At 46.5% G+C, this 13,845-nt stretch overlaps 1 gene segment (V, D, J or C); it reads right to left on the bottom strand.

The window, feature by feature from the left end:
• Window positions 1-211: 211 nt before the first annotated feature.
• LOC137349000 (T cell receptor alpha variable 20-like) lies at window positions 212-2,091 on the bottom strand. The segment is given in 2 exon segments: window positions 212-1,286; window positions 1,998-2,091. Coding segments are annotated over 2 exon segments (291 nt in total).
• Between the last annotated feature and the right edge of the window lie 11,754 nt (window positions 2,092-13,845).

Genomic DNA, 13,845 nt, shown 5'->3' with positions numbered 1-13,845 from the left:
GTTCACAGTTAACAAGTCAGATTGCTAAGCATGTTACCAGGTAAGACAATAGACACAACAGAACTGATATTATCCGTTTCCTTTGGTAGTGTTGATCTTTTGCTCTGCACTGACTCAAACTTGCATCGTTCACATTTTTGAGATTTTTTGTGTTGTATATTTTATATTTTAGTTACATTTTGCTAACTAGATAGCATTCCAATGTCTTCAGGTTATTTGTTAGTTAATAATGAGCATGTTAAACCATTAAATCTTCTTGTAAAATATATCACCCGCTTTAGTGAGTGCCGCGTTGTTTTCCAGTCTTTGCACAATGTCCTGTTCATGGTTTGTATCTCACCATCACAAACTTTCTGATACCTTTTAATGGCCTTTTTGGATTCAGTCGGTCTTCTGGTGCCGAGAACACACCACTCCTGTCCTTACAGATGATTAGTCCATTAATCATTATCAGGCAACTTCCAATCTGATCCTGAAAACGACGTCTTGGAACCTGTTTCTATTGTGGATTCTTAGTTTTAATATGTGTAAGCATTTTTAGCACGAGGAAATATTTAATCAAGTTAGAATTATCAGGATCTTTCCCACCTGGCTTACCTCTGTTTACACTGCAGACTGATATTTTAAACCAAACATTATTTGTTCATTTGCAGTGTGTTAAATCGGAAGTAGCGGTACACGGATATAACTAGTTTCAGGTCACCTGCTGGAGTTTGTATTCTCAATGTGAATGGCGAGTTCCCAGAGATACACAAATAAACAGCAGCCAATTCTGCCCTCACACAGTTAATGTGATAATCAGACTGAATCAGTGTTCGATGTGAATGATTTTAGATGGTGTTTATGTGGATTGTGCTCGGGTTCTGCCCGCACAGGAATGTATTCACGTGTCAGTGTGTGATCCGCTGTTAGAAACAGCAGCTGTGACCCAGAAACCTGCGGCAGTTATTGTACGAGGCTGTAACTCGTTCCCATCACTGTGAGACTCAGAGCGCAGTAATAGACCGCTGTGTCAGACAGCCGCAGTTCCGTGATGGTCAATCAGTACAACTTGTCTGACTGCTGGACTGTATCAGAAAACCGGTCCTGAGCGAAATCCGCCTTCAATTCATCACCGCCGCTCGTGTACCTCCGGACTGCAAACTCGGGCTGCCTGCCTGGGTATTGGCGATACCAGAATAAGTAATACACATCTCCAGTATAGGTGCAGGTTAAAGTGACATCTTCTCCCTCTGTCAGTGTGAGCGAGGATTCCCGCTGAGTAATAGAATCTCCATCGCTCAGATCTGGAACACACGGTTAAAGAAAGCAGAAATCATCGATTAAAACTTCGACTGAACCCAACTGATGGTGAAAATTAACAGTCAGTGTTTCATAAGATTGAATAGAATTTACAGCACAGGAAAAGTCATTCGGCCCAACTGGTCCATGCCAGGTTTCACACTCCCCACCCCTCTTCATCTCACTCTGTCGGCATATCCTTCCATCCCTTTCTTCCTCATCTCTTTATCCAGCTTCCCCTTAAATGCATCTATACTGTCCACCTCAACAACTCCTTGTGGTAGCGAGTTCCACATTTTCACGACTCTCTGGGTAAGGATTTTTTCCTGAATTCCCTGGTGGATATTTTGGTGACTCTTACATTTATGACCCATTGTTTTGTTTGCACCGCAAGTGGCAAAAGCTTCTCCAGTTCTGCCTATCGAGCACCTTCATAATTTTAAAGGCTTCTATCACCTTTCAGTCTTCCCTTTACGAGAGAAAAGAGCCCCAGCCTGTACAATGTTTTCTGATAGCTATTATTTCTCAATTCCGGCATCATCTTTTTTCCATTTTCTCCTTTGCCCTTACATCCTTGTTGTCATACAGCGACCAGAGCTGCTCACAATGCCCCAATTCTGGTCTAACCAAGTTCGACAGAAGTTTACCATGAACTCTTGTTTTTCAAATTTATTTCTCTAGAAATTAATCCCTTTTTAAAGTTTTAAACCTCTTACCGATTATAAATGTTACCAAGAGCACGGCGAGAACAGGGAGCCGCATTGCTGCTGCTCCGGAATCCGAGGGACTTTCTGCGTCTCAGAAACCTGCGGGACATCAAACAGAAAGAGCTGAGGCTGGTCGGACGTCACTTCCTGCAGCGCACCAATTAGAGAAAACTGAGAGGATTGTGGCTCTGAGTGGTCTGATGTCACTTCCTTAACCACAAGCTCGTGTTTATTTCAGAGAATTGAGGCATTAAAGTCACATTCTGCTCATCAGAGCGAAAGAGTAACAAACGTGGGCAGATGGATCTCTAATTGAGCAGAGAGACAGATTGATCTCCAATTGATCTGAGAGAAAGTTTTATCTTTGCCTGATCTGAGGGAAGTTCTCCCAAAGAAACAAAGGCATTGAATGTAGGTGTTCAGCTTATTTCACTCGCTGTTACTAATCAGACTGAGCTAGTTGATGGGGATCGGGTTGATTAATCTTCAGCTGAAGATACACAAGGGGAAGATTTCCTCTGGTGTCTTTGTGAAAGCGACATGACAAACAGAACGGGAAAGTACATGGGCAGTGAATAGGGGAGACTTGCAATTTAACACACATTACCCGGTAAGTTGGCCTACTAAACTTTGGCAGGCTTTCGCCTGTCGATTCCTCATTATAGAGTGAATGAAATCTGAAATCTGACTCCTCTATTCGGAGATAATGGGAGCTGCACTGCGGGAACATTCTATCCGGAGAATAACTGTCCAATTCAGACCATCACAGAGCGGGTGGTGCAGTCACACACAGTTCTAGTTACACACAGTGTGCTGAGGTTTTTGTACAGGGCGGACACGGAGCTGTGTAGCTGTGTAGCTGTGGCTCTCAGAGCACAGTAATACACGGCGCTGTCTGACAGCTCCGCCGCAGAAACTCTCAGCTGAACCGTGCTCTCCTCTGTGCTCAGCTCTGCTGTGAAACTGTCCTTGGAGAAGTCGGCTGGGAAGGTGCCGTATTGGGTGATAAACAACACATTTACCAGAGTCCGGTCGGGAAGCTGCCGGTACCAGGAAAGGTAAGGGTCTGTATCTGTTGTAAAACTACAATTCAGCGTCACCGCTTCCCCTTCCCGCACTGTCCTGGTCAAATAGTCTTGATGCACAGAATCGCCGCCAGCACTGCCGGCTGGAAGAGAAATTGAACATTTATAAATAGCCGCCTCAATAGCCAGACCTGTTAGTGTTTATTTGTACACAGATTCCACATGTACTTACACAACACAGAGAGGGCTAAAACCACACTGAAATAAATAGAGAAACACATCACTGTCCACGAGTCACAATGTGAGCATCGACACTTTCTCTACAGTGGCAAAAACAGCCACCAGCACCGCAGTAGGCTGAACTATTTAACCCTGTGACCGTGATAGAAAGGGAACTGACTCTGCCGCCATGTCATATCCGTTATTGACAATGTTACATCATCAGGGAACAGGAAGAATTGATGTGGTCGCTGTGTGTGAGGCAACATGAGAAATGTTTCAGTGAAGAATCCACTGGACAGTATTTCGAGCCAATTTGTAAACTCTATTTCTTTTTCCAACAATTTAATCGCAAAGAACTTATTTAAGGTTAGTTTAGAGAGGGGTCAGCGGAAACCATCGTGGAAAGATTTGCGATTCATTGTATTCAGTGAAAAGGGAAAGAATCCCTCTCACTCAGTTATTCAGTTCATTGCATGTAGGAATGGTATTTTACAGAGACAGTACTGAGCTACCCTTGGCGTTACCCGGGGACAGTAAATGATTTTTAATCACAAATAACGACTGAAAGTCTATGACAAATCGCCCCAGAGCCACAGTTGGCCAGAGACTGAATGATGCCAGTTTTCCTGTGTCAATGTCACCCCCACCGCCTCCCCGCCCCCCCTCGCCCCAGTCGCACTTTAATTTCCTTCTGAGCTCATTTCATAGAATCCTACTGCAATGGATGAGGCCATTCGGTCCATCGTGTCTGTGAAGGCATTTGACTAGTGTCACTGCACTGCTCATCCCCCATAGACCTGTAAATTTGTCTCTTTCAGATATATATCTTATTCCCTTCTATAAATGCCTATTTAGGCAGGAATTGTGATAATAGAGAGAGTTAATGCAGCAGTTTAGTCCTCTGGAATTGCTCGGTGTTCTGAATGTGTGTGCGCCCCTCTTTGCGGTGGATATTTATGCATTTATACGAGATATAGTTATGTTAAAATGAATAATTGACAGATAGATGGAGGCTGTAAAGTGGTAAGCTTATGATATTGGAAAATAGTTGCAAACAGTGACCGGTTGAAGGTAGTCCGGGTAACCTCATCTCAAGCGGGCTGTTTAATGTCGAGCCAACATTTCCGGCTCAGTTATGTTGTGAAGTGCTTGTGGAAATGATCACAGTAGGAGGCGGTCCCATTGTGACCTCACTCCGGCTATGATCGGTATTGGCTGTGGCTTTGGCATCCCGTGATCTCCTAATTACCATTGTCGAACTTGGCGCCCTCTTCCGGTGGAGTCTATTTGATCCGATTTAGAGTGACGACGTCGAGGGGGTTTCGGGCTGTTTCATCAGAACTGATGAAAGGTCATAGAACTGAAACGTTAACTCTGCTTCTCTCTCCACAGATACTGCCAGACCTGCTGAGCGTTTTCAGCATTTCTTGTTTTTATTTCACCCTCCCACACTAATTGTTCCCAGTCAATTGAACAGTGAGAAGAAACATTCTGGCCACAGAATTCTCGAAGGCCCACCATCTCCATGGCACTCCATCAACTCCGAGTCCAGCCGAGCGAGACCATGCACCTTCTGCGATTTAACCAAGTCCTGAATTCCCTCAATTTGGCATTTCCAGCAACCCCGCCCACAGTTATCATTTACTGCTCTCGCTCTGACCCGCTTTGCTTCCGCCGTGGTATTGAAGAGATTTCTACCCCTGTGCTTTGTTCCTTGTTTGGCCATTGGTTGGACCAGCAGTGCACTGGGACGGACATCTGTATTTCTGCTCCGATAGGCGTTTTCCTCGACTGCAGAGTAACAGATCCTGGGAACATCATGCGGAACCGTATCATGCAGTTCCCCATCGTTACATCACTCTGTGCATCGGTGGTGGAGGGACTGAATGTTTGTAGATGGGGTGCCAATCAAGCGGGCTGCTTTGTCCTGGATGGTATCGAGCTTCTTGAGTGTTGTTGGAGCTGCACCCATCCAGACAAGTGTAGAGTATTCCATCACACTCCTGACTTGTACCTTGTAGATGGTAGACAGGATTTGTAGAATCAGGAGGTGAGTTACACGCTGCAGGATTACTAGCCTCTGACCTGTTCTTGCAGCCACGGTATTTACATGACTACTCCAGTTCAGTTTCTAGTCAATGGTAACCCCTGGGATGTTGATAGGCGATATAGGATTCAGCGAACACCAAAGGGAGATGGTTCGATTCTTTCTTCTTGGAGATGGTCATTGCCTGGCACTTGTGTGGTACGAATGTTACTTGCCACTTATCATCCCAAGCCTGGATGTTGTCCAGGTCTTGCTGCATTTCTATACGGACTGCTTCAGTATCTGAGGAGTTGTGAATGGTGAGCATTGTGCAATCACAACATCCCCACTTCTGACCTTATGATTGAAGGAAGGCCATTGATGAAGCAGCTGAAGATGGTTGGGCCTAGGATATTACTCTGAGGAACTCCTGCAGTGATGTCCTGGAGCTCTGATGGTTGACCTCCAACAACCACAACCATCTTCATTTGCACGAGGTATGACTCCAGCCAGCGGAGGGTTTTCCCCCTGAATCCCATTGACCTCAGTTTTGCTCGGGCTCCTTGATGCCATACTCGGTCAAATGCTGCCTTGATGTCAAGGGCAGTCACTCTCACCTCACCTCTTGAGTTCAGCCCTTTTGTCCATATTTGAACCAAGGCTGTAATGAGGTCAGGAGCTGAGTGGCCCTGGCGGAACCCAAACTGAGCGTCACTGAACAGGTTATTGCTAAGCAAGTGCCGCTTGATGGCACTGTTGATAACACCTTCCATCACTTTACTGATGATTGAGAGTAGACTAATGGGGCGGTAGTTGGCCGGGTTGGATTTGTCCTGCTTTTTGTGTACAGGACATCCCTGGGCAATTTTCCACATTGCCGGGTAGATGCCAATGTTGTAGCTGTACTGGAACAGCTTGGCTAGGGGCACGGCAAGTTCTGGAGCAAAGGTCTTCAGTGCTTTGGCCGGAATATTGTCAGGGCCCATAGGTTTTGCAGTGTCCACTGCTTTCAGTCGTTTCTTGATATCACGCGGAGTGAATCGGATTGGCTGAAGTCTGGCATCTGTGATGCTAGGGGTTTCAGGAGGAGGCCGAGGTGGATCATCAACTCGGCACTTCTGGCTGAAGATTGTTGCAAATGCTTCAGCCTTATCTTTTGCACTGATGTGCTGGGCTCCCCCATCATTGAGGATGGAGATATTTATGGAGCCACCTCCTCCAGTTAGTTGTTTAATTGTCCACCACCATTCCCGGCTGGATGTGGCAGGATTGCAGAGCTTAGATCTGATCCGTTGGTTATGGGATCGCTTAGTTCTGTCTATCACATGCTGCTTATGCAGTTTGGCACGCAGATAGTCCTGTGTTGTAACTTCACCAGGTTGACACCTCATTTTGAGGTATGCCTGGTGCTGCTCCTGGTATGCCCTCCTGCACTCTTCATTGAACCAGGGTTGGTCTCCTGGCTTGATGGTAATGGTAGAGTGGGGGATATGCCGGGCCATGAGGTTACAGATTGTGGATGGGTATAATTTTGCTGCTGATGACCCACAGCGCCTCATGGATGCCCGGTTTTGCATTGCCAGATCTGTTCGAAATCTATTCCATTTAGCATGGTGGTAGTACCAAACAACACGATGGAGGGTAGCCTCAATGTGAAGGCGGGATTTCGTCTCCACAAGGACTGTGCGGTGGTCACTCCTACCGATAGTATCATGGAGAGATGCTTCTGCAGCAGGCAGATTGGTGAGGACGAGGTCAAGTATGTTTTTCCCTCTTGTTGGTTCCCTCACCACTTGCTGCATACCCCGTCTAGCAACTATGTCCTTTAGGACTCGGCCAGCTCTGTCAGTAGTGGTGCTACCGAGCCACTCTTGGTGATGGACATTGAAGTCCCCCACCCAGAGTACATTCTGTGCCCTTGCCACCCTCAGTGTTTCCTCCAAGTGGTGTTCAACATGGAGGAGTACTGACTCATCAGCTGAGAGAGGGCGGTAGGTGGTAATCAGCAGGAGGTTTCCTTGCCCATGTTTGACCTGATGCTGTGAGACTTCATGTGTCCAGAGTCGATGTTGAGGACTCCCAGGGCAACTCCCTCCCTCCTGTATACCACTGTGCTGCCAGCTCTGCTGGGTCTGTCCTGCCGGTGGGACAGGACATACCCAGGGATGGTGATGGCAGTGTCTGGGGCATTGTCTGTAAGGTATGATTCCGTGAGTATGACTACGCCAGGCTGTTGCTTGAGTGGTCTGTGGGACATCTCTCGCAATATTGGCACAAGCCCCCAGATGTATGTAAGGAGGACTTTGCTTATAGGATGAATGGAGCCCGTGGAACTCTACCCAATATAGGAGTCAACACATTCAGGAGAGAAAAATAGATGTGTAGAGATTGTCTGATAGGAACCTGCAGTCGATATTGTATTGGAGCGCTCAGTCTTTGTCTCACAGTGCCTCACTGCCCAGTAATACACTCCAACGTCTGATACCGCGGTGCTGCCAATACCGAGAATGTTGTAACTTCTTTTTGGACCGGTAAAGAATCTGAACCACCAGTCAATGGTGTTGCCACTGATGGTGGACAGAATGAATTTGGGGCCACGGTTCTCTGTACCAGTGGATACTGTCCGTGCCGCTGGATTTCAATCGATTGTCTCTTGTGCAAACATCTGCTGTGGTTGCTGGATCTCAGCTTCTCCGCCGATAACTGTCGATACATAACAGACATATAGTGAGAAACGGGCAAACATGCTCTAACGGCGAACTCTTTTCTGCACAAAACACTCAGATAAAATCAAAAAAGTGACAATTGCTATTTCATTCATTGCGTTTTCCTGGTTTCTGTGCTCGGCCGATCAGCAATATTACTGGAAAATCGATTTAATTTGGGATGATTCCGATGTGCAATTGATGGTATTATTTTCTGCTAGGTATGAACGTAACTACCTCATATTTTCACTCAGGGTTAGGGAACAATCCGATGCTGACGTGTTTGTCTTAGTTCTGCGCCCTCTGGTGGCCCTACTTCTCATTTTTTGAATCGAAACAGTACAACTGTCTGAGAACTGATGTAGAAACTCCCTCCCTAACAGCACGGTGGGTGTACGTACACAACATGGACTGCAGCGGTTCAAGAAGGCGGTTCACCACCAACTGCTCAAGGGCAAAATGGATGGGTAATAAATGCTGGTATTACCAACGACACTAAAAGATGGAAAGAACAGCCGGGAAGAACGGCCTGCCCAGTGCCTTGTGATCTGGTATGAGTCTGGATAGGTACCTCAAGTGCCGTAATCTGCAGGGCTACGGACCAAATGCTGGAAAGTGCGATTAGAATAGGCGGATTGTTTTTCAGCCGGCACAGACAGGATGGGCCAAGTGGTCTCTTTCTGTGCCTTAAACCTTCTATGATTCTAGTAATTGATCTGTCGCAGTGAACCTGCAAACACGATGAGGGAGCTTCCTCTGGTGGCGATGTGAGGTAAATGACCCTCTGCCTGGGAAATGGACGAATTCTCAAACCACTGAAGGATGTTGTTGCATGATTATGTCACGTTATCCATGTTATTCTTATTAAAATGCCATAACGGTGTAATATTGGTCGTTTTAAAGATGAAATCACAGACAACATTAATCACCGGATCATATAAAATGGATGTAAACATGTCTCATGATTTATGCCTATTCGATATACTGTGGGACTTTAGTAGCAATGCTGCTACATTAAACTAGCCTCTGAGCTGTGGTTATTATCTTTTATCCATTATAACTGATACTATTTATGGAGTACTTCATGCGAAAAACTCATTGAACCGAGAGTCTGGGAGAAATTGAATTTTCTACACTCTGCACATTCGTGGAACACGGCAGAGATAGACAGAAACAGAGAAAGCGAGAGCGAGAGAGAGAGAGAGATCTTCGAGACAGAGAGAGTTACGATAAAGACATTGAAATCACATTCCACACGGGCAGGGATTTCAGGAGAGAAATCGACAACACCAATCAGATGCTTAACATCGAACCAACAAAGACACAAGTGAAAGGGAGTCCTGTCCGAACCATGGGCGCTGTATTTAGTTCTGGCCGCAAAGGAACAATGGAGACATTCAAGCATGGGGGCACTGCACAGCTAATCCAGGAGGCTGACTCTTCAGCTTGAATGGTCTGAGTTGATAGGAAAAAACTAAAACAGTCTTTTAGGATTGATATCAACTGATTGTTGGTCAGAGAGTGATGGACAGATGGGAATGGCCTCCACGCGAAGAGACAGAGTCCAAAACCATGAAATTACCTTTGTAACTAACGGAAATTGTAGGGGCGTGTGGTTTGCTGGAAGGACCAAATAAGATGGGACGAACGGCCTTCCTCATCTGCCAGTACCTTGTGACCTTGAGATTGATCTACTGAAGTGAAAACACAAACACAATGAGTGCGCTCCCTCTAGTGGCAATGTGAGGTAAATTGCGTTCTCAGAGTTTCTGCAGTTTAGCTAAAAGAATTCAACAGCATCTTGTGTGTTTATCGACTGTGTTTATCTCTCTGTATATCTGTGTATGTGCCTGCGTGTTTATCAGTGCCTGTCCGTGCGGATTTCCAATGCTCGGTGTGAGCCTTGTACTCTCCACGGCAGGGTGCTCTCTGATCACTTGATAACGATCATGGTCCCCTGCTGCAGGAAGTGGCTGCACAGAGAGATACAATGGGCGGGGAGAAGAAATCCCTGCCGAGCAGATGAGATCTGGCGCTGTTTGGCATTGCCCCACTCCAGGTTCCATAAAGATAATGATCACAGTCTGTTTCAGGAGTTCAGACTGGAACCATGGAGGTTGGTTCTGGTTACTGTCCTGATCACAAGTCAGTGATATTGGGGCCTTCCTACAATATTTCGTGATTTTTATATAATTTCCCATCTCCATCACTTTCTCTTTCTGTTACACCGTCCAACCCGCTGTGTGTCCGCTGTTTATTTCCAGAGATGAGTAGGTCAGTCAGAACAAAGAGCCGGTTCAGAAAGGAGTGCATATTTAGCAATAACTTGCAGTTACTCTGTATCAGATTCAGCTACAAGCTATTACTTGTTCTGCTATCGACAGCAAGCCCCTCGCTATGCGCTCAGAGCCGATATTTATTGGTAAAACGATACGGATTCCGGCTTTGAGCAATTCAGCGGGAAAATCAGTCGAACACAAGGCACTTTTCATTCGTCCATGAAAAACTAGAAGATCACAGACAGCGCCCTGTATTACTGTGTTTTGAGATCCAAAGTGAATGAGGGTCCCTCGGGCCGAATACAAAAACAGGTCAAGTCTCGGTATCTGTGTGGGTGGCGGGTTTGTTGCACCTCAGGAAAATACCAGGCTTTGGTTCCACAGAGATTGTACAGAAAATGAAAGAGAAATTACAACCTGACCAATCGGGTTTCTACAGTCAGTGCTGTCGGTACAGGGATCAGTGAAATTCCTCAATCATTTTAAGTTAGGATCAAATTCAGACATTTTTACCCCGAGTGTTAGCACAGACCTTCACATTTTTGGAACGATTAAAATAATCAATTTCTACAGGTACATGTCCTGGTTATGGTGTAGATCGGTCAGGTCACATTAAAAAAAAATCTCAGGACAGAGTGATGTCCACTAAATAATGTCCCTCATGGTCTTTAAACTGTGACTAGTAATGGTTTTGGCAGTAATGTTAAAGGATTGAGACTGATTTCTATTATTTTACGCTTTGCATGTTACTGAGGGAGAGGAGAGGGGATATAAAGAGTGAATGAGAGAGGGAGGGATTGAGGAAGGCAGCGAATTAAACAGACAGGGTGAGGCAGAGTTAAAAAGAGAGATGCGGAAAGTGAGATATATATTGTGTATATTGTGTATATCTGCCTAGATGTTGACAATATCACCGGACTGTCTCATATTGTAACCTGACACTCAGTTGCCGGACTGAGGGAAGCTGCCGGGTCGGAGGTGCCGTCCTTCATATCAGACGTTTAACCGAGGCCCCGCCAGCCCGTTCAGAAGCAAGACTGGAAGCTCGAAAAGTGTATTGGGATTTTCACAGTCACTTTACTGGAGAATCCCCAGCACTATTGGAATAAGAGCGGGGAGGGGGGATTCTCCCGGTGTGCTGGGCCCACATTCCACCCTCAACAAACACCACCCAATAAAAACACATGGAGAGACCTCCCAGCTCATTACTGTGGGGGAAAGGAGGGCGGCAACCTCTACTGACAGAACAACTACCCCACCCCCACCCCCTGTACATCAGACTAATGTGGGAGGGGATTTCACATCGGGCTCACAGACCCAATGAAGCGACAGGAAACTGCAGGTTCCCTCTTTAAACCTGTCGCTTATTCAAACAACACAGTCAGAGACCCGGGAACCGTGCGGCCCATCAATCATCTCCGGGACACTGCCCTTTGCAAATCAACTCGACCCCCTGAAGTATTTCAGTCCAGCTCTGAGGTCCAGTCTCCCAGAGCAGTCCAGGGCTGCAGCTCCCCGTCATATAAACCATCAGCTCCAGGCAGCAGAACAATGGGAATCCTCCTTGTTTTCACCCTGTGTGTCTATTTACCCCGTGAGTACCGATCAAACAAACCGACATTGTGTGGATTTAATATAAAGCTGCCCGAGTCCATCCGAATTACAGTCACTGTCTCGGGTTTTAACCTCGTTGTATGGTTCGGCTCTGATGGCCCATTAAACTCTCTCTGTTTAATGTCCAGTCTCTTTCAGTCAGTGACACAGACCCCGGCAGCGGTGACCAGGAAGGAGTGTCAGTCTCTCACCATCACCTGTGTTTTATATGGTTATGCTTATTATTTAAAGAGTGGCCATTTCTTCAGACAAACCCAGATCGGGAGAGAGCGGGAGCAGATCTCCAGCGGAGGACGATTTATTATGAGGACGAATCAGGCAAAAAAGACATTTTCGCTGGAAATTCGGGATGTGAGAGTTGAAGACACCGCCACCTATGACTGTAAAGCTGAGTACTACAGAAACACACAGTGATGGGTCTCGGCCTCCCGTGGTACATAAACTCTCTGCAGATCATCACAGACAAAAATTAAAAAGCGGGGGGTGTTGAAATGCCAAGCAACCGGAAGCTCGGGGTCATGCTTACGGACTGAGCGGAGGTGTTCCGCAAAATGGTCACCCAGTCTGCGTTTGCTCTCCCAAATGTAGAGACTACATTGTGAGCAGTGAATACAGTACACTAAATTGAAAGTACAAGTAAATCGCTGCTTCACCTGAAAGGAGTGTTTGAGGCCTTGGATAGTGAGGAGAGAGGAGGTAAATGGGCAGGTGTTATACCTCCTGCGATTGCAGGGCAATGTGCCATGAGAAGGGGACGAGGTGGTGGGCGTAATGGAGGAGTGGACGAGGTTGTCACGGAGGGAACGATTCCTACGTAATGCTGACAGGGGAAGGGAGCGGAAGATGCGTTTTGTAGTGGCATCACGCTAGAGGTGGCGGAAGTGGTGGAGGATGATCCTTTGGCTGTGGAGGCTGGTGGGGTGGAAGGTGAGGATAAGGGGAACCCTGTTCTGGGAGGGAGGGGAAGGGGGTGAGGGTAGAGGTGCGGGAAATAGGCCGGACACGGTTGAGGACCCTGTCAACCACAGTGTGGTGAATTCTCAGTTGAGGAGAAAGGAAGACATATCAGAAGCTCTGTCGTGGAAGGTAGCATCATAGTTTATAATGAGATTGGATTATTGCCCTTCAGATCTTGAGTTTTATAAATGCCGAGTGTGTGCAGATGGTGATGTCTTTCCCGGGATTGGTGTCAGTGAATGGCGATTGGGAATGACTGATCCCAGTTACAAATCCCTAACACCGGACAGGATCCTGATCTATCAGTAGGAATCGGGAACCACAGACCCGCAGTTTGACTGATAACCCCACATCTCACCAAGTACCGGTGGATTTTCTGTTGATTTGAAATACTGTGTTTTTGGGGAGGTCACAGTGGAAGAGACCTGAACAAATACCACTGTACAAGTTAAATATAAGTTCCCGGTCTCGGTGCTGAATTGCAGGGTTGATGTTATTATCTCTGTACTTGGTTTAATTTAATTGTAATCTCCTTCTTCTGACATGTTTCCCTGTTTATATGAGGCACCCATCTCCGGCCTGTGGTCCTGGGCCATTTCACTAAGAAACTCAGAGTCTTATAAAGAACAGTTTGAACCGACAGGTACTGTGAAATATGAAATATTGTTTATTGATGGAAACCCCCTGGAAGAACTGGGCAGCGTCTGGTGATGTGTGGCCGGCAGATTGAGGTGTCGGTAGTTCTTGTACCGGCCTGACTGGGAGCGGTGACACTGTGCGTCGATCTGGTGCTGTGGATGGATCCGATACAGTGGTGATTGTCTCATCCGCTAAGTGACTCCAAACCCCGACGTGTTGCAGACAGACCCGGATAATATCTATCGTCACTTTATCATTGTGATCAATATCACTTCAATCCCCTTCAAACTGAAACACAGCGGTTTCCATTGGAGCATTTCTATTGCAGTTTTAGATTGGGGAGCAGAATATGAACCGGGAGTCGGGTCAGGGAGTGAGTCCGGAGTGAGA

The sequence above is a fragment of the Heterodontus francisci genome, chromosome 34, assembly GCF_036365525.1.
Source record: "Heterodontus francisci isolate sHetFra1 chromosome 34, sHetFra1.hap1, whole genome shotgun sequence".
Lineage (NCBI taxonomy): Eukaryota > Metazoa > Chordata > Chondrichthyes > Heterodontiformes > Heterodontidae > Heterodontus > Heterodontus francisci.
This window is presented reverse-complemented; position numbering and strand designations above follow the sequence as displayed.